The sequence below is a fragment of the Mauremys reevesii genome, linkage group 3 (assembly GCF_016161935.1).
Source record: "Mauremys reevesii isolate NIE-2019 linkage group 3, ASM1616193v1, whole genome shotgun sequence".
NCBI lineage: Eukaryota > Metazoa > Chordata > Testudines > Geoemydidae > Mauremys > Mauremys reevesii.
This window is the reverse complement of record NC_052625.1, coordinates 129,831,149-129,852,497: the sequence shown is the minus strand read 5'-3', so window position 1 is coordinate 129,852,497 and position 21,349 is coordinate 129,831,149. Positions and strand designations below refer to the sequence as shown.

The 21,349-nt window shown below is 45.1% G+C and overlaps 1 protein-coding gene across 10 annotated transcripts in view; it reads right to left on the bottom strand.

Annotated features, from left to right (window-relative positions):
- ATG5 (autophagy related 5) overlaps nucleotides 1-21,349 on the bottom strand; it is a 139,619-nt gene that overhangs the window by 89,114 nt on the left and 29,156 nt on the right. For all 10 annotated transcript variants that reach the window (XM_039532278.1, XM_039532284.1, XM_039532280.1 and 7 more), the window contains exon 5: nucleotides 7,825-7,987. In XM_039532278.1, the coding sequence (XP_039388212.1) occupies nucleotides 7,825-7,987 (163 nt within the window). The remainder of the gene's footprint in view (nucleotides 1-7,824; nucleotides 7,988-21,349) is intronic.

Genomic DNA, 21,349 nt, shown 5'->3' with positions numbered 1-21,349 from the left:
AATAGCCTAGCCTTGTCCCAAGTTTACCCAAATTCCTACTAACAGAGAAAAATACTATTTAAATTTTGACAGCGCTCTGGGGGCTGGAGGGTGAGAAGAAAAAGATGGTTTAATGATTAAAGAACCTATTACCCTCCCAGTCACTTGTTCTCATACGGAACCCCTGACAATTTTCTGAATAAATATTATCTGCTTTACTAATTTAAAACAGTCAACTTTTGTTTAGGTTACAAAACCCCATTTGACATTAGGGTGATCTGTTCCTCATTGTCAAAATGTGCTGGTCAACACAACAAAATATATTGTAGGAGCACGGCTAATAAGTGTCTCTACCAGTAGGATAAAGTATATTAACAATCTTTTGTTGAGCCCTGTGTGTCATGTATATTCAGCACAATGCAATCCTGAAGTGCCACCTCAATGCAAGATCCTACCTATTCCTATTTATTATTTTACAGTGCCTTAAGAATGTACCTCAAAATATTTTAGACATGACCCAGAGGGGTAAACAAAACAGTAGGATAGGGTTGAAAGTGTAAGGACGTAAAAGAGTAGTATGCAGTAGTTTTTTAAATAAAAGTAATATATCTCTTAGCTGTCCAACTTCTTGTAAGCACTGCAATAGAAAGGGGTATTAAAGATGATTTATGGGGAATATTATTAGGCAAAAAAAATGTGCCTTTTATCTTCTATAATATAAAAAAAGGCGGCCATACAAGTTTTTTTTAAAAAGTTTCTGCTGCTTATTTTCTACTTCAAGTATCAGAAACAAAGTCTGGTCTTCACAGGTTTTGCTTGAGGAACCCATGAACATTTCACAGCATGTATCTTATGAGTAAGGCTACGTGTCTGTCATGGAGGTCATGGCTTCCGTGACTTTCTGTGATCTCCATGACTTCTGCAGCAGCTGGCACAGCTGGCTCCAGGGCTGATATGCCCCTCCCTGTCAGCAGCAACAGTAGTTTTGGTATGGGAGGGGGCTCAGGGCTGGGGCAGGAGGTTGGGGTGTGAGGCGGCGCTTACCTCGAGGGGACTCCCTGGAAGCAGCCAGTATGTCCCTACAGCTCCTAGGCAGAGGAGCCAGGGGGCTCTACTGCCCTCGCAGCTCCCATTGGCTGCAGTTCCCGGCCAATGGGAGCTGCGAAGCTGGTGCTTGTGGCTGGGGCAGCATACAGAGCCTCCCTGGCCTTCCCTTCCCTTAGGGACATACTGGCCACTCCCAGGGAGTCTGACAGCCCGGTCAACCCTCCCCAACCCCAGCATCAGTGGGGGTCCCGGACCGCATGCCGCCCCCCACCCCGCCAGATCACCCGTGGTGCCCCCAGACTACCCACAGCTCCCAGGTCCAAGTTTTAGTTAGGGGAATATAGTAAAAATCATGGACAGGTCACGGGTCATGAATTTTTGTTTACAGCCCGTGACTTGTCCGTGACTTTTACTAAAAATACCCGTGACTAAAACATAGCCTTACTTATGAGCTCTCACATCAAATGAAAAGCAGGTGTGCTGAATCTTTAACCATGACTTCCTTTAACACTTACAACTTCTGTTACTAATAGTTTTTGATAAAGTTTTGAGCAGTTCAATTAAAAATAATTTCCCCTCTTAAGTTGTTCAGCTTTCACTTTCTTGACCATGTGACATCATTTCAATAGAGACAAGACCTGAATTTCTAATGTAAAAAGCAAGCCAAAAAAACTATTAAGCCAATCCCTTCCCACACCAAAAAACCCCAACAACCTGTCAGGCCTCCTTGATCCATCATAATGATGAAACAATAAAGTGACTCAGAGGCAAGGACAGCAATAAGAAATGTCCCTGTAATTAGAAATATAGATACAGCTTTGTCATCAAAACACTCTCATGGATCTCTTATTCACCTTCTCCTCTTTGCCCCCACAACGTTTCTCTCCTCTGTCCTGTTCACTTTTCCCCCTGCATCTGGGACTAGTATGACACACATACATATCCCAAGGGAGCCAATCCTCTAGGTGAGAAACACCAACTTAGAAATAGGGCTTTAATGATATTGAAAGGATAAATGAGATCACCACAGGTGCATGGACAGAGACCTGGCCTCTTCCCTGATTTGGTGGCTGATCAGTAGGCCAACCAAAGGGACTGAAGAATGATATGACACCAGGTCAGGCAACCCCAACACAAGATTTGCCATAAATCCACTGTTACCGCTCATCCCTTAAGGGACACTAGGGCTGCAGAGAGTGTTGATGGGAAGTTACCCATGCAACCAGACAAAGCAACTGCAGTTCAGTTAGAAAGACCAACCCAAACTAATTTATAATATTTGTAATATTGATTGTCCCTTCTGACATTAGAAAATTATGCAAACTTGCTATTTACAAAAAAACACATTTAATGCCTTAAGCCATCCACTAAGTTTGATACAGAATTGTTTATGCTAGCAATACTTAAAAAATGTAACTATCGTTGTTTTTGTTGAAGATATGAAGAAAATTACTTGAAGTTTCATAAAAAAAACAATCTGCAGATGTGTATCATAAGGTATGAAGCAGTTATCACAAATGCTACTTTCTTTTCTTTTTTGTGGTCATAAACTTTGTTTCAGAGAGAGGTTTAAAATCATTACATCTAAAACGAAAGCCTATAAAAACATACTGAAAGGTACAGCATGTCTTAAAAAGAGTTTTCTTAGTTTCACAAGCTTTTCTTATTTCTCTTTTACAGAGAGCTGAGACATTAAAATTAGCATTTGAAAGTATTCAAAAGCTTGTTAAACTTCTCATTTAGATGTCAGGTTTCCCAGGTGCTGTTTCTCACGAAATACAATGAAACCTGTATAAAACCAACCTTACTAAGCAAACTCCTGTCTTAAGACCATCATTCCCAAACATACGTAGTACAATTCTGGTTCACTATAACTGATAAACACCAACTTTTGGTTTATCCATTAAAGATACATGCAGTTACAATGAAACCTAACTTATGTTACACTTATAACTGAGCTAGATGTTTCTTAATACATATTCTAACAAGTGGCTAGCAAGCTTTATTTTAGCTGAGATGACTTTTTGTAACTGATTTTTTAAACCACTATAACAATAGTAGAATCTATAACTAGAGCCATCATAAACAGTCCCAGCACTTAACTGGGCCTATTGCTAGAGAATAAATTCAATTAAGAGGGTACTAAAACAAACTTTCACTTGTATAATATGATCATTTGATTCCACTAGACCAATGTAATAGTAGAATGTGCCAAGAGAAGTTATAATAGGCTCATTCGCTCCTCAATTAATTCTTTATAGTAATCAAAAAATTATAGAAGTGTAGAACTGAAAGGGACCTGAAGAGTTCATTTAGTCCATTCCCTAGGGCTGAGGCTGGACTAGGTATTATCTAGACCAGTGCTTCTCAAGCTATCTGATGTGGAGGACCGGTAATTTTTTTTCCAATGTGCCAGAGACCAGTGCCATATTATTATCCTATTCAACGCTCTTATGAGGAAACTCGCTGCAGACCGGCAGCCGATGGCTCGCGGACTGGCACCGGTCCGTGGACCGCCACTTTGAGAAGCACTGATCTAGACTGCCCTGGATAGGTGTATGTCTAACCTGTTCTTTAAACCCTCCAATGATGGGGATTCCACAACTTTCCTTGGTAACCTATTCCAGTATTTAACTATCTTTATAGTTACAAATTTTTCCCAATAGCTAATCTGAATCTCCCTAGCTGCAAACTAAGCATACTACGTCATGTCCTAACTTCAGTGCATATGGAGAACAACTGATCACCAAATTATGTGTTGTGGATTCTATAGGACCTTAATACAATCATCCTATGTCAAATGAGGGACCTTCACTCATATTATTTCCTTCTCTAATATGCCTGATATACCTTAATACTCACTTGGTAATTGTGTAAATCGTTCACTGTACTTTTTTATAAAGCTAGTCATGAAATAAGAGCAAATAACTACCAACACAAGGCATTACTATGAGCATTTGATTGTTGGGAGAACCATACAAATGACAAGTTTCTATTTCCAAAAAATGTTGAGAGTCCAGAAAACATTAGCAGTCTCAAAACAAGAAACAGTATACACAGAGTGTTCTACTCCATTTCTCTTGAATACAGTTGTTTATGATACAGATGATGTTGTTCTTTTGTTTAATGGATATGGGTATAGCAAACCATTTTCTCAACATACAACATCTGAAAATATGCACTCTTACTGATTTACAAGACAATCCGCCCTTTTAAAATACTTTACTTTTAGGAGTAATATGGTTTTCAGCTAGCTAAAATTCTGTATTTACTGTTAATATGAAAAATATGTCACTCACCCAATTAGCTGGATTTACACAAAAATGGATGTTCACAACTAATCAGAATAAGTTTTTTTTGTTTTTTTTTTTTTAAACTGACCCAAACTTTAAAGCTATTTCCCACTAATTACAGGGTGCAAATCTACGGAATTTTATTAATTGCATCCCTGAGAACTCCACCAACCACATGTCCACCAACCACTATCATGACTCATTCATCTTCCCACTGTCCCTTATAGGACCCAAAACATCATTGGGTCCCCAGGGAAGACATCGTCAGTACTAACAGCAGCAAAGAATCCTGTGGCACCTTATAGACTAACAGACGTTTTGCAGCATGAGCTTTCGTGGGTGAATGCATCCGACGAAGTGGGTATTCACCCACGAAAGCTCATGCTGCAAAACGTCTGTTAGTCTATAAGGTGCCACAGGACTCTTTGCTGCTTTTACAGATCCAGACTACACGGCTACCCCTCTGATACTCAGTACTAACAGTATTTTGGGCTAACAAACTCAGAGTTTAGTTATTTTGCAAGCCAGAAGCTACTTCAAATGGCCAGAATAACTCAATCATTTTAGACTGAGACATTAACCAGGAAAAAAAAACCACAACAAATTCAGGCTGACATTTTATACGTTAACTCTTAACTAATTTCCTGACTTTATTGGTTCTCAAGCTTAATATGCAGTTTTACAGTAAAAACTTTTTTAACCAGCATGTTGGGGAAATGGGGGGTGCTGGTAAATTAAAAATGCGAGTTAACTCAAAGGGAGGGGTTCGGAGTGAAGGGGCGGGGGATGTATGCGGGGGCTGGGACATGGGAGGGGCTGCAGGGCACAGGCTCTGGGAGGGAGTTTGGGTCCAGGAGGGGGCTTGGGGCATGGGTAGGGGCTCAGGGTGCTGAATTGGGGGAGGGCACTCACTTCCGGCAGCTCCCCGCAAGCGGCTCCCCATTCCTGCTGCTTCTGGTGGTGGAGGCACAGCCAGGTGTCTGTGCAAGCAGGCACGCTGCCTCCGTCTGCAGGCGCCTCTGTCTGCAGCTCCCATTGGCCATGGTTCCCAGCCAAGGGGTTGGGAGCCACAGACTCAGTGCTCAGGGAGTGGGGACAGAGGCAGCATGCCTGCAGAGCTGCCTGACCATGCCTCTGCCAGCAACAGCAGGGACGGGGAGCTGCTTGTGGGAAACTGCCAGAAGTGAGCCCCCCCCCCCAAATCTGGCACCCTGAGCCCCTCCCATGCCCCAACCCCCTGCCCTCGCCAGGACCCAAACTCCCCCCCCAGAATACGCCCCGCAGCTCCTCCCACACCCCAGACCCCTGCCAGCCCTGCACCAACCACATTATAAACCAGTCTTTCAGTGCAGATCAGAAATGCCAGTTTATAGAGTTTGCTGGTTAGTGAAGTGCCAGATAAAAGAGCTTTCACTGTACTTGGTAAGTTTTCTTTGTCTTTCTCAATATGCATTTTGGCATGCTTTACATATTCATATGTAATGTATAATATTTTATACAATAAATTAATTAAACTTACGTATTTGAAGGGTTTTACTGCTGGGGGAATTCTGCACCACCGCACATGCAGAATTTGTGCAGAAGTTAATGCAGTACATGCAGAATTTCCTTTTTTCTCCCACAGAAATGGGCTGCAGAGCTGCTGGCCACCACTAGGGGCTGCTGGACTCAGAGGAGCCCAGCTCCCAAATAGAAGACACTGCGGGGAGGGTGGTGTGCGTTTCCAGGCTGCTACAGTTCTCAGCACACCCTGAAGGAAGGAGGCTGCGTGCAGTAAACGCCATACAAACCCAAGACCCAGCATCAGGCTATTTCTCCCTCTGGATCCTTGGGTTCTGGGGGTAGGGGAGTGGGTGTCTGAGCTGAGGGGTGAGGGGCATGCCTGGTGCTGGGGAAGGAAGGGGGGTGCAAGTGTCTGGGCAGGGCGGGGGGGGGGTCTGCAGCTGGGCTCTGGGGGGTCCCATGGCTGGGCTCTGGGGGGTAGGGGATGTGTGCGAGTGTCTGGGTTGGTGGGGTTAGGAGATGCCAGTATCTTGGCTGGAGGAGGCCCCACAGCTGGGTGCTGGGAGGGTGAGGGGGGCGGCATGACTGGGCACTGGGGGAGTAAGGGGTGTGGATGTCTGGGCTGGGGTAGATCCTGCAGCTGGGTTCTGGTGAGAAGGGGAGTGCAAGTGACTAGGCTGGGGTGGGCCCCACAGATGGGTTTTGGGGGGTTGGGGGTGCAGATGTCTGGCCACCCCCCCCCCCCGGGCTCTGAGGGGGACAGGGCAGAGAAACAGGGGTTTCTTTAACTCTCTGTTCCTCGGGGAATTTTTTTTAATGTGTCTGTATTGTTACAGACATCGTTGCTGACAAGTATTTTGAAATAATTGAAACTGGCATGATTATATAGTGTTATTTTGAAAAATAAAATATGCAGAATTTTGCAGAATTTTAAAATATTGTGTACACAGTTTTTAATTTTTTGGTGCAGAATTCCCCCAGGAGTAATAGTTTTTATCTTGCATAAGATTAACCAATGGCATCTTCTAGAAATCTGACAAAGATATGAAAATATATTTTGAAGCATTTACCACACAAGTAATATACACATTAATATGCAAATTAGATACAATTAACTTAGGTTTGAACAGAGACTGGGAATGGTTGGGCCATTACACTAATTGAATCTATTTCCCCATGTTAAGTATCCTAACACCTTCTATGGGTCATCTCGATTATCACTTCAAAAGTTTTTTTTCTCCTGCTGATGATGGCTCATCTCAATTGATTGGCCTCTTACAGTTGGTATGGCTACTTCCACCTTTTCATGTTCTCTGTATGTATAAATATCTTCTTGCTGTATGTTCCAGTCTATGCATCCGATGAAGTGGGCTGTAGCCCACGAAAGCTTATGCTCAAATAAATTTGTTAGTCTCTAAGGTGCCACAAGTACTCCTGTTCTTTTCACACAAGTACTGTAATCTGTTCTATTAATCTAGCCAGCAGGTAGTGAAATATCTACATCCTGTAAGAAATGCAGTTATAAAGGTGCTTAGCTGGCAGATCAACAACATTTCCCAATTTATATTTGGGGTGGGAGAACGGGCAAGATTATTCATATGCCAGAAATTGTAATGAAAGTTTAGCCTTGTTGCCCCACCAATGATCTCAAACCATAAACCAGAGGAACCACTTTTTTTTAGTGTTAGAGATAATTCATACTCAATACTAATTAAGACCTGGGTGTGTCTCAAGTTCAGACAAGCAGTTGCATCAAACTATATTAAATATGATGTGGTTCTGTGTGAACTGAGTCACAACCCAGTTTATTTCTCAGAAGATCTCAAGCTACTAGAGGTGAAAAACAGTTGATTCTCCACTAAATTGCTTAGCCCTTTGATTAGACTACAGTGTGAAAAATGGCATTTTATATTACTCTACTACAATAATTCAGATTTTGAAGAAAAACTTTTCTAACATCCTAATAAATTGAAATTTCTTTAATTTGACATGTTGTATTTACCATTCTGTAACCCCATCCAGAGCTGTTTATGATCCTTTTTCTGCATCTCATTGATGACTTGACTTTTGTGCTTTAAGGCATCTGCTTCCTTTACACAAGCCATGAAATGAGCTTCAATCACATCTTTAGAAGGACAGTGCAGTAGATCCTTTTCTGGGAAATTCTAGAAAACAATGTTCAGAAGACAGACCAAAAGAAATAAGTATATTGTGCATCTCTTAGTAATAAACAAAAATATTTATTTTTCAGCAAACACTGAGACAAAGCAAATAGATCATTAACCCTCATCCAGTTTATAGACTTCAGGTTTAGTCACAATACCTATTTGTGAATTAAGAGATTTAAGTTTTAAAAAAATGATTTGTAACTGAAGCATCATTCAGATTTCATGGATTCACTCATGGAAGGAAAAACACCCCCAATATCAAGTTGGAAGTTTTTCTTGCTTACATAGTATTTGATACCTTTTAAGTTTTGGTATCATATGTTGGCCATTTCTCTGCAACAGTAGACAATACTGTAAGTTATTCTCCTTCCAACAGCATCTTTCCTGATGGGCCGGTTTACCAGTTTCTTTCAGTCATTCATTTTTATTTCCTCCATTTGGGTATGTTGTACCAAGTTTTCAACACACGGTGTCAGATGCTACATATACTATGACAATATAGGTAAGTAGGGCCCTATCAAATTCATGGTCGTGAAAAACGGTCTCCCCCTATGAAATCTGGTCTTTTGTGTGCCTTTACCCTATATTATACAGATTTCACGGAGGAGACCAGCTTTTCTCAAATTGGGGGTCCTGACCAAAAAGGGAATTGCAAGGAGGGGGTCGCAAGGTTATTTTAGGGGCATTGTGGTATTGCCACCCTTACTTCTGCGCTGCCTTCAGAGCTGGGCAGCCAGAGAGCGGCAGCTGCTTACTGAGAGCCCAGCTCTGCAGGCAACAGCGCAGAAGTAAGGGAGGCAATACCATACCAGGCCAGCCTTACTTCTGCGCTGCTGCTGGCAGCGGCTCTGCCTTCAGAGCTGGGATCCCAGCCAGCAGCTGCCACTTTCCAGCTGCCCAGGTCTGAAGGCAGTGCCAATGCCAGCAGCAGCACAGAAGTAACAGTGGCACAGGGGTCCCCAACTCGGAATGCGCCCGCATCCTGGCCGGCGGTGGCAGGCACAGGTCAGCCTCATAAGAAGGACGTTCAATGAACTAGGTCTCCTTCTAAATGAGATGAAATCGATGCTGTCCCCTGTACAGAGAATATAGTTTATAGGGGCAGTGCTAGACTTGACTCGAGCCAGGGCATACCTCCCAGAGGCCTGGTTTCGGTCACTGGGCGACATCATACGGGGCCTCAGGTAGTTCCTCACCGCTACAGCAAAGAATTGCCTGAAGTTTCTAGGGCACATGGCAGCTTGTACCTACATAGTACATAGTGCCAGACTCAGGCTTTGCCCACTTCAGTCATGGCTAGCATCAGTATATCGACCAGTTCGGGATGCTTTGGACAGTATCATAACCTTGCCTCGTCCGATACTAGACTCCCTCCTGTGGTGGCTCAACCCACAGGTAGTATGTGCAGGGGTCCCCTTCACCAGCCCCCAGCCATCCCTCTCATTAGTGACAGATGTTTCAGCTTTGGAATGGGGGGCACATTTGGGAGACCCCAGGACACAAGGCCTCTGGACCTTGCTCTGCATATCAGTGTCAGAAAACTGAGAGCGGTGCGCCTGGCATGCCAGACTTACACATCTCCCTGATATATGGACTCTGAATCAGTCCTCACAGACAACACCACAGCAGTGTTCTATATCAACAAACAGGGGGGTGCAGGCTCCTCTCCATGCCAGGAAGCCCTCAAGCTGTGGGACTTCCATGTAGAGCTCTCGATACACCTGCAGGCATCATACCTCCCTGGTATGGAACGAGCTGGCAGACCGTCTCAGCAGGTCTTTTCATTGCCACGAGTGGTCCCTCCGGCGGGACATAGTGAGCTCAATCTTCCAACACTGGGGCTTTCCCCAAATAGAGCTGTTTGCCATGCAACGCAACAGGAAGTGTCAACTATTCTGCTCCTTCCTGAGTCACAGCCCAGTCTCCATTGTGGATGCATTCCTACCTACGTGGGGAGGCCGCCTCCTATACACGTTCCCACCGGTTCCTCTCATTCACAGCTCCTCAAGATCCGTAGGGAATAAGCCCTGGTGATCATAGAATGTCAGGGTTGGCAGGGAACTCAGGAGATCATCTAGTCCAACCGCCTCCTCAGAGCAGGACAAATCTCCAGACAGTTTTTTTAACCCCAGTTCCCTAAATGGCTCCCTCAAGGATTGAACTCACAACCCTGGGTGTAGCAGGCCAATACTCAAACCACTGAGCTATCCCTCTCCCAAATAGCTCCAGCCTCACCACGCCGGCACTGGTACACATCACTTCCGGAAATGTCCGTGGCAACTCCAGTTACACTACCATTCGTCCCGGACCTAATAATGCACAATCACGGCCACCTCTGACATCTGAACCTCGAGTCACTCCACTTCACGTTGTGGAGCTGTCCTGCTCTGATCAAGTCAGACAAGTTCTCTTTGCCCTTCCAAAAGGGCGCCGTACCTTGCCAAGTGGAAGAGATTCTCAATCTGGGTGGAGCAGCATCTTCAGTCTCCGACACTCGCCTCAGTGCCATTTATACTGGACTACCTCCTCCATCTTAAGCAACAGGGACTGTCCATGTTATCAGTAGGGTTCACTTGGCCGTCATCTCCGCCTTCCATCCGGGTGGAGAAGGCTGCTCAGTCTTCGCGAATCCAGTGGTCAGCCATTTTCTTAAAGGTCTCAACAGACTATACCCACAAGAATAACAGCATATCCCAGCTTGGGACCTCAACCTGGTCCTTTCCAGATTTACAGGACCACCGTTTGAGCCATTGGCAACATGCTCCCTGCTTTATCTCTCATGCATGGTGGTGTTTCTAGTGGTGATAACCTCAGCTAGGAGAGTGTCAGAGCTCAGGGCCCTTACATCAGTATTCCATAAGGACAAGGTTCAGCTCAAACCTCATCTGGCTTTTCTCCCAAAGGTTGTCTCCCAGTTTCACATCAACCAGGACATCTTCCTCCCTCTACTGGGGGTAGATGCCCTTGCCCCTTTGCTCCTGAGGAACCTCTTCCACTGCCTTGACAGAGAGGAGCGAGTACATCTCCTGTATAAGGAGTTGCTCATGAGAGGGGTCCCTGAAGAGAGACAGGGAGCTAGGGGGGGTGGAAGGGCAGGAGGGCACAGAATTGGATGGAATATCCCCTCTCTACGGTGTGGAGCACCCAGTGGTCTGAGGTGATATGGGACCATGCACAGTAGAAAGGGGATAGTTGGGACGAGAAGGTAAGTAGGGTTGGATCCAGTTCCAGCACTGGTGTACCGTCCTCCATCACACCCTCAAAAGGCTGGTCTGGGGCTGGGCAGTGGCTTGGGCTGGCCCGAGCCCTGGACTGAGGAGAGGTGCTCCCTTCTTCTACCGCTCCTATTCCTCCTAAGAGGAGCATCCTGGCAGTTCTGAGCTTGGTAGAACCTAGAGGGAGTCTGTGGCCAGAAATGTCTACATTGAATGGTGGGGCTATGGAGCCCCAAAGATCTGAGGGTGGCCCTTGAATCCTCTAGGAGGTCCTGGATGACTGGAAAAAGACTAATGTAGTGCCCATCTTTAAAAAAGGGAAGGAGGAGGATCCAGGGAACTACAGGCCAGTCAGCCTCACCTCAGTCCCTGGAAAAATCATGGAGCGGGTCCTCAAGGAATCAATTCTGAAGCACTTAGAGAAGAGAAAAGAGATCAGGAACAGTCAGCATTGATTCATCAAGGGCAAGTCATGCCTGACTAACCTAAATGCCTTCTATGAGGAGATAACTGGCTATGTGGATGAGGGGAAAGCAGTGATGTTTTATTCCTTGACTTTAGCAAAACTTTTGATATGGTCTCCCACAGTATTCTTGCCAGCAAGTTAAAGAAGTATGGGCTGGATGAATGGACTGTAAGGTGGATAGAAAGCTGGCTAGATCGTCAGGCTCAACGGGTAGTGATCAATGGCTCCATGTCTAGTTGGCAGCTGGTATCAAGCGGAGCGCCCCAAGGGTCGGTTTTGTTCAATATCTTCATTAATGATCTGGCGGATGGCATGGACTACACCCTCAGCAAATTTGCAGATGACACTAAACTGGGAGGAGTGGTAAATACGTTGGAAGGTAGGGATAGGATACAGAGGGACCTAGACAAATTAGAGGATTGGGCCAAAAGAAATCGGATGAGGTTCAACAAGGACAAGTGCAGAGTCCTGCACTTAGGACGGAAGAATCCCATGCACTGCTACAGATTAGGGACCAAATGGCTAGGCAGCAGTTCTGCAGAAAAGGACCTAGGGGTTACAGTGGACGAGAAGCTGGATATGAGTTGACAGTGTGTCCTTGTTGCCAAGAAGGCTAACGGCATTTGGGGCTGTATAAGTAGGGGCATTGCCAGCAGATTGAGGGATGTGATCATTCCCCTCTATGCGACATTGGTGAGGCCTCATCTGGAGTACTGTGTCCAGTTTTGGGCCCCACACTACAAGAAGGATGTGGAAAAACTGGAAAGAGTCCTGCAGAGGGCAACAAAAATGATTAGGGGGCTGGACCACATGACTTATGAGAAGAGGCTGAGGGAACTGGGATTGTTTAGTCTGCAGAAAAGAAGAATGAGGTGGGATTTGATAGCTGCTTTCAACTACCTGAAAGGGGGTTCCAAAGAGGATGGATCTAGACTGTTCTCAGTGGTACCAGATGACAGACAAGGAGTAATGGTCTCAAGTTGCAATGGGGGAGGTTTAGGTTGGATATTAGGAAAAACTTTTCCACTAGGAAGGTGGTGAAGCACCGGAATGGGTTACGTAGGGATGTGGTGGAATCTCCTTCCTTAGAGGTTTTTAAGGTCAGGCTTGACAAAGCCCTGGCTGGGATGATTTAGTTGGGGATTGGTCCTGCTTTGAGCAGGGGGTTGGACTAGATGACCTCCTGAGGTCCCTTCCAACCCTGATATTCTATGATTCTATGATTATCAGAAAAAAGGGCCAAACTCTCAGAGGGGAGGTCCTGGATTGTTTGTTGGGCCTCATGGGGCAGACCAGAGACCTGCAACCAGCAACTCCTTCTCATTGCAACCCCAATGGCCACTGTACATGAGGATGCATCTGTGGCGTCTAATACTGCCTGTAGGGACGCTCCGGAGATCAGTTTTCCCTCCTCCACTAATGCTGAGAACTCTGCGCGAGAGTCCTGCAGCAGCAGCTTCGCAAACTTGGCCACCGCAGCGCAGGTGTTGTGTGTGTGTGTATCTGCTCACAATGGCCCCTTGATTCGAAATGCGGAGCTGTAGTCCCCCAATGGAACAGACCTTCCTGCAAAAAAAGGTCTCATTTTTTGGCATCCCTATTCTTAGAGGAGGGGCCCTGGTAGTCCTGGCACTCTCGCTGATTGGCTGCATCAGCCACCAGGTAGTCAGGGCGTGGGTGAGTGTATAAATGTTCATATCCCTTAGAAGGGACAAAATACCGCCTTTCATTCCTTTTGGCCATAGGGGTCAGAGATACAGAGGTCGGCCATAAGGTTTTCGTCGTCTCTGCAATCGTCTTTATTAAGGGTAAGGCAATACGAGAGGGTCTGGAGGGTGCGAGGATATCGACAACTGGGTCGGATTTCTCCACCATCAACTCCGCCTGTATGCCCAGGTTCTGGGCAACACAACGTAAGAGTTGTTGGAGGACCCGGTTATCCTCCAGAGCTGGGGCCGTCGATGTCCCCGCCACAGCTTCATCGGGAGAGGATGAGGAGAGGCCTGGCAGTGGGCCTTGCTCACTCCCTTCAGCACCCTGTGGGTCTCGCGGCATGTGATACTGCTGAGCCCCCAGGTCCGAAGCCTGTGGTGCTGGGACGACTGGGAGCGGAAACATCGGTGCTGAGGCAGGTGATGCCGAAGTTGTTGATTCCGGCAGCGCTGATATCGTCAATGCCGTTGGCACCAAGGATGCAGCTATCAGTGGTGCTGTTGTTGGGGGGACGGGGTGGGTCGGCGCTGGGGTTGCAGGAGACAACAGTAGTGTCAGCAGTGCCGCTGCTGGCAGTGCCTGCAGGGGGACAAAGGATGCTGAGGACCTAGACCTTGAGCCTTGTATCTGTCCCTGGCTCTGGTGATACGCCCAGGTTGTCCAAAAGGGCCACTGGGTTGAGGGTTGCCACTATGAAGGCCACGGTGCCAGATAGGGCTAGTGGTTGTGGCAGGATCTGAACCTCCTGGTCTTATTGGACCAATAGGATTCCACCTGTGACTGCGAGGTCTCTGAGTAGGACGACCACGGAGGAATGGTACTCTGGGCTGCCGGAGAGCAGTGCCAAGAGGTCGGGGACTGGTGCACTCCTCTGCATGGGCAGCTGTGCCGGGGAGAGGTGCACTGGAGATGGGGATCGGCGTGCCATCATCGCTGGTTTGCTGCTTGATTGGAACTGGGGCCGTGCAGCCACCCGCAACTTGTCTCTCCTCTGCAGGCAGGACGGCGCTGTGAGGCGAATGAGGTCCTTGGCTGCCTCAAATGCCTCCAGTGTCAAGGGGAGCTGGAGGTGACCACCATGGCAATTCTGGGACCATTGAGGGTTCGGACTCAACTGTACCCCAGACAGGGCAGGAGTCAACAATACCCTGGAAGGCAGAAGAGTCGAGGTGGTCTGGCTTGAAATGTGTTTCTATGCCACAAGTCCCTTGGTCTTTGGAGGGGGAGAGCAATCCCTATCCGGCCTTTTCTTCTTCTGTGGCACCAGGCACTGAGAACGGTGCCAGACAGAAGGTTGCTTATGGGTGGAGCCAGGGTGGTGACGGGGGTCCTTCCTCGGCACCGGCTCGCACACCATCAGTGCCAGAGCACTGCGGACCAACGAGCAAGTGCTCGGCGTGGGTTCTGCCACCCCAGGTCGGATTGCGGTCGGAGTGCCACTTCCATTAGCAGGAATTTCAGCCTTTGATCCTGGTCTTTAAGGGTCCTAGGGCGAAATCCCTTGCAGACCCTGCACTTGTCCTTCTGGTGGCTCTCCCCAAAGCACTGTAGCTAGGAAGAGTGCAGGTCACTCTTCGACAAACTTGCCACAGTCCTCGCAGAGTTGGAACCCTGGGGAGTGGGGCATACCCCAGAAGCGGGGAAAACATTGTGGGGGGGAGAACCCCCAAGAAATCCTAACAACTATAACCACTAACTATAACTAACAAATTAACGATTTTAAACTATGAAAACTGAAGTGGACTCTGCCGAAAGCACTTGCAATGCAAGAGCAACAGTTGTTCCAGCTAGCCGTCACCGGCGGTAAGAAGGAACTAGGGGGTGAACTTAGGTATCATGAAGGTACGACTATAGGGGTTTCCCAGGCTGACCCTATAGATGCTGCTAAGGGAAAAAATCTTCCAGCTGGCATGCACACACCTGATTGGAATGGACACGAACAAGCACTCGAAGAACAAAATTTTCTTTTTGGAAACCTACTTCAGAGCAGAGTCTAGAATACTGTATCTGCAAAGCTTATGGACTTGAGAAAAAATCCTCCTGAATGCCTCTCCTCTCCCTCCTCCCCACCAACATATCTAAACTCTGGTCTACACTTAAAATTTAGATTGACCTAGCTATGTCACTCCAGGGGGTGAAACATTCACACTCCTAAGCACTATAGTTAAACTGATCCAAACCACGGCATAGACACAGCTAGGTCAACAGAAGAATTCTGTCCTAGAAAAGAGGACAGAGGCATTAGGGGAGACACATACCTCTCCAGCATCTTAACAAAATGTTGCACTGCCATTGTCTTTTTTGGATTTACGTACCTTCACAAAAAACAGGAATCTCCAACTTGTCCCTCACCCAGTAAGATTTAAGGGTCTGAACAAGATGGGACAAGTAATTTCACTCTTTGGGGATACCCATTTAGACCTTTTATAGATATGTGGAAGGAAAGACAGAGTTACATTTTATGCCAGAGTCCAGTTTACCCTGAATTTCATCTGGGAGGAAGTCTAAGAGGACAAAATCACATTTGACTGTCAGTCTTAGAAAAAGGTCCCAGGAGACCACCAAAGAGGGCAAGGAGCCTTGTAGTGCTCAGGGCACAACTTTTGTTGGTAACTTCCTAGGAGTGAATCTATAAGGACCCCTGGGAAAGAAGGGGAAGGAAGATGCCTAAACCCTGTTAAATCAGGCAATGGTCCCTGTCTTCAAGGTTTTTCCTGCAGCTAGAAAAAGAGGCTTTGGGGACAGCAACAATCTGTGTAGATAACTACCTCAATAACCCCCTCTGCCCACAGCATGGCTGGCAGGGGTGCACAGCAGGTACATTGGTCCTGCAACAGAGGACTGGGAAAGCATTCCCACATTCTAGGAACGTCCTCTACTTTCTTCTTTAGAGGAAGAGGAGGAGAAGAAGAGAGGGTAGTTGGATGATTCCGAGTTAATTGGCTCATCCACAGAGTATCCTGAGCATAGGCTGGAAATTACAAATAAAAATGCTGAAAAACAAAAAAAGACTGTAAAAATAATGGTGCCTTTGATAAAGATGCTTACAGCTTCTGCAAGAGGCAGTGGAGACTGGTGATACCTCAGGAAAAGGCACTATCCCCCAAACTCTAGTCTCAATGTCATTTGGCATCACCTGCTCAAATGACATTGAGGAACACCATATGCTAGGGTCCACACAGGTTAAAATCATGTCTTAGAAAAAAATTTTTTTTAATATTTTGCATGTCTTCACTGTCCTGGCTATTCAGGATGTACTTAGATTTGTTTTTAATCATTGTTAAGAACCTTTTGTAAGTAAGTTATGTTTTTTGCATTTGTTTTTATAAAAATAACTGGAGCAACTGTAACCAAATTGTCAGTCAGCCTCTGATGATACAATTCTGAAAGCTGCGGGAGCAGTAAGTAATAGTTCCAAGAAACATTTTAATTCAGAATACAAGATTTTCTGTTTAGTTGTTTGGGTTCGCTTGAAATTCAGTATCTTTACTGTAACAGACATCACCAAGTTTTATTTACACCAATGGAATTACCATATATAATTTACAATACTTAGCCAAAAAACAGTACTGTGTCTTCCTTACAACCAGCAACGCTGAGTTACTATTTCTATGAAGTCGTTCCAGAAACATATCAGCTAACAAGTTTCACCCAGTCTGGTTTCATACTCTGTTCCACCTAAATATATCTGTCAATTCTATTTTACATAACACCTGTTAACATGTGAACAGTCCCCCCACAGAGACTGAAAAATTACTTACTACAAAATCACACTGATAACATGGTCTAAGGGAAAAAAAACAGTCCATCCACTAAGTCATCCATAACACAACTAGAGTGAAATGAATAGCAGACTGCAAGACCATTCCCTATAAAATTATTGCTTCTGCGAAATTTTATTGAACCCATATTTCTAATACATAGAATCTTTAAACTTACCAACAAAGCTAAACATTTATTTTAACCTGGTAGTAGAGTTCTCTCAAGATAATACAATCCACATACACACACACATATCTCTTATAGGAAGCTATTTTACTCTACTGCTTCAATTACAGCCTAGGGCTGTTGAGGGAGTCAACAAGCATGTGGACAAGGGTGATCCAGTGGATAAAGTGTACTTAGATTTTCAGAAAGCCTTTGACAAGGTCCCTCACCAAAGGCTCTTAAGCAAAGTAAGCAGTGATGGGATAAGAGGGAAGGTCCTCTCATGGATCAGTACCTGATTAAAAGATAGGAAATGAAGGATAAGAATAAATGGTCAGTTTTCAGAATGAAGAGAAGTAAATAGTGGTGTCCCCCAGGGGTATGTACTGGGACCAGTACGGTTCAACATATTCATAAAATAATCTGGAAAAAGGGATAACCAGTGAGGTGGCAAAATTTGCAGATGACACAAAACTATTCAAGATAGGTCAAGTCCAAAGCAGACTGTGAAGAGTTACAAAGGGATCTCACAAAACTGGGTGACTGGGCAACAAAATGGCAGATGAAATTCAGTGTTGATAAATGCAAAGTAATGCACATTGGAAAACATAATCTCAACTATACATATAAAATGATGGGGTCTAAATTAACCATTACCACTCAAGAAAGAGATCTTGGAGTAACTGCGGATATAGTAACTCCTCACTTAATGTCGTCCCAGTTAACCTTGTGATGTTGCTGATCAATTAGAGAACATGCTCATTTAAAGGTGTGCAATGCTCCCTTACGACGTTGTTTGGCAGCTGCCTGCTTTGTCCACTGCTTGCAGAAAGAGCAGCCCGTTGGAGCTAGCTGGTGGGGGCTTGGAATTAGGGTGAACTGGCAGCCCCCCTATCAACTCCCCTCAGTTCCCTGTGCGGCAGCCGCCCAGCAGGCTAATCAATTGCTGGGCAGTTCAGCTGTCCCTTCCCCCACTGCCGTGTGCTGCTCTTGCCCTCTGCCTTGGAGCTGCTCCCGGGAGCCTCCTGCTTGCTGTGCAAAGGGGGGAGAAAGAAGGGTGCTAATGTTAGGGTGCCCCCCTCCCTCTGTACCCCATCTCCACACAGCAGGAGACACACACAACAGGACTCTGAATGGAGGAAGCTTGCTGGTAGCAGCTGCTGTCTCAACTTGGGGATTTACTTAAAAAGGCAGTGTACTTAGATTGGGGCAGCAAACTTAAAGGGGCAATGCGAGTCTCTCACACACACGCAGTGTCTCTCTCTCTCTCTCTCTCACACGCACACACGCACACACACGATGTGTGTCTCTGTCTTTCTGCCATGCTGTGCCTCCTCCATCCATTTGTGCTGCCTTGTAGAGTGTGAGGCTATATTAACAACGTGTTAACCCTTGAGGGCTCAGCCTAGTGCTAGTTCATCATTTAGCAGTAAGGCATTCCCTGGAAAATATCCTTCTCTCTTCCACCCTGACACCACCACCTCAACCAAACTTCACAATCATCATTGCTGTGTACAGCATTAAATTGTTTAAAACTTATACTGTGTAGAGAGAGAGAGAGAGAGACTTTTGTCTGGTGAAAACTATTTTCCTGGAACCCAATTCCCTTTCCCCACTCCCCTTTACATTAATTCTTATGGGGAAATTGGATTCACTTAACATTGTTTTACTTAAAGTAGCATTTTTCAGGAATATAACTACAATGTTAAGCAAGGAGTTACTGTAGTTCTCTGAAAACATCCACACAACGTGCAGTGGCAGTCAAAAAAGCTAACAGAATATTGGGAATTATCAGGAAAGGGATAGATAATGAGACAGGAAATATATCATCACCTCTATATAAATCTATGTACTCCCACATCTTGAATACTGCATGCAGGTCTCGTAACCCCATCTCAAAAAAATATATATTGGAATTGGAAAAGGTACAGAAAAGGGCAATAAAAATTATTAGGAGAATGGAACAGCTTCCATATGAGTAGAGATTAGTAGGACTGTTACTTTTCATCTTGGAAAAGTGACAATTAATGGGGGATATGATAAAGGTCTATAAAATCATGACTGGTGTGGAGAAAGTAAATAAGGAAGTGTTATTTACTCCTCAAAACACAAGAACTAGGAGGTCACCAAATGAAATTAATAGGCAGCAGGTTTAAAACAAACAAAAGGAAGTATTTCTTCACACAACACATAGTCAACCTGTGGAACTCTTTGCTTGAGGATGTTGTTAAGGCCAAGACTATAACAGGGTTCAAAAAAGAACTAGATAAGTTCATGGAAGATAGGTTCAACAATGACTATTACCCAAGAAGGGCAGGGACAGTGTCCCTTGCCTCTGTTTGCCAGAAGCTGGGAATGGGCGAGAGAGGATGGATTACTCGATGATTTCCTGTTCTGTTCATTCCCTCTGAATCATCTCGCATTGGCCACTGTCGGAAGACCGGATACTGGACTAGATGGACCACTGGTCTAACTCAGTATGGCCATTCTTATGTAGGGCTCTGATACTGCAAACATTTAAGCAGAGGCTTTAAACATGTACATAATTGTTTGTAGGTACAGGGCCTAGGTATGAAATTTGCATTTACACAGAAGAGGAGCTTTTGAGTATGAGCCCCTTGAAGCACACAGTTTTGAGATCTGCATAGACAGTAATGCTTATACATAGTATTAAAACTGTTCTACCTCTCAAATTAAGTAACTGACCATTATGTGCATTCATTTAAATGCATCTTAGTAACTGATCAAAATTACTTTCTTTCATTTACCTTCCAAGATCCAAGTTCAGAGTTCTGCACTTTCCCTGCAACAGCAGAAGGAAACATGGAGAGCAATTCTGAATTCCCATCTTGGCAAGTGAAGGAGGAACTGCGGTTAAAGTTGCAGCTAAATATATTTATAGCTTTTTAAAAAAATAAAAAAACAAACAAACACACCTTAATGCTGTAACAAAGCTCTGCACTCCTGCAGCACCTTCCAAAAATCTCAAAATTTTTTCCAGGTAGTGTACATAGTCCTCAATAAGGAATGTCATTTTCATTACATTTGAAAAGTGTGTGTTTTAAACAAACATTTAAAATAAGGTATGCTCCCTAAGTAGGAAGTTATTTTTCCATCCTGCATAAATAAGTGCATATTTTCTAGACAAATGTACATGGTGAGCAAAGTAATCAGTTGATCAAAACCCAAAATAATAGACTCATAGAAATGTAGGGCTGGAAGAGACTTCAAGAGGTCATCAAGTCCAGCCCCCGAGCTGATGCAGGACCAACTGAACCTAAACCATCCCAATGCGTGTTTGTCCAACTTGTTCTTAAAAAACCTCCCATGATGGAGATTCCAAAACCACCCTTGGAAGCCAATTTCAGGGCTTAACTACCCTTATAGTTAGAAAGCCCCGCCAATATTTAATCAAGATCTCCCTTGTTGCAGAATAAGCCCATTTCTTCTTGTCCTACCTGCAATGAACATGGAGAACAATTGATTACCCTCCTCTTTATAATAGCTCTTAACACATCTACAGACTTCTCAGATCCTCACTCGGTCTCTTCTTTTCTCAAGACTAAACATGCCCTTTTTTTAAACCTTTCTTCACATGACAGGTTTTCTAAGGCTATCATCATTTTTATTACTCATCTCTGGACTCTCCAGTTTGTCTGCTCTTTCCTAAAGTATGTGTCCAGAATTAGACATAATGCTACTCCAGCTGAGGCCCCGCCAATGCTGAGTAGAGCGGAACAACTACCTCCTATGTCTTACATATGACACTCCTGTTAATATAAAGGCAGCTTGTCTGGGAATGAATTTCTGATGTGTGTCTGATTTGTCTCAGTGTGTAATGTGAGTTAGAGAGAGAAGAAAGAAAAGAGCAGCAGCTTATCTGTTGGGAGAGGCAATGTGCCTGGTAAGGAAAGTTTGCAGGGACTAGGCAGCTTGTGTGCTGATGGCTTTGTCTAATCAGCAATTTTTGAAGGGGGGGAGATAGTGGAAGATGTGTTCTGACCTGTTATCTAGAAAGTCTGTAGCATCTGTGGTTGC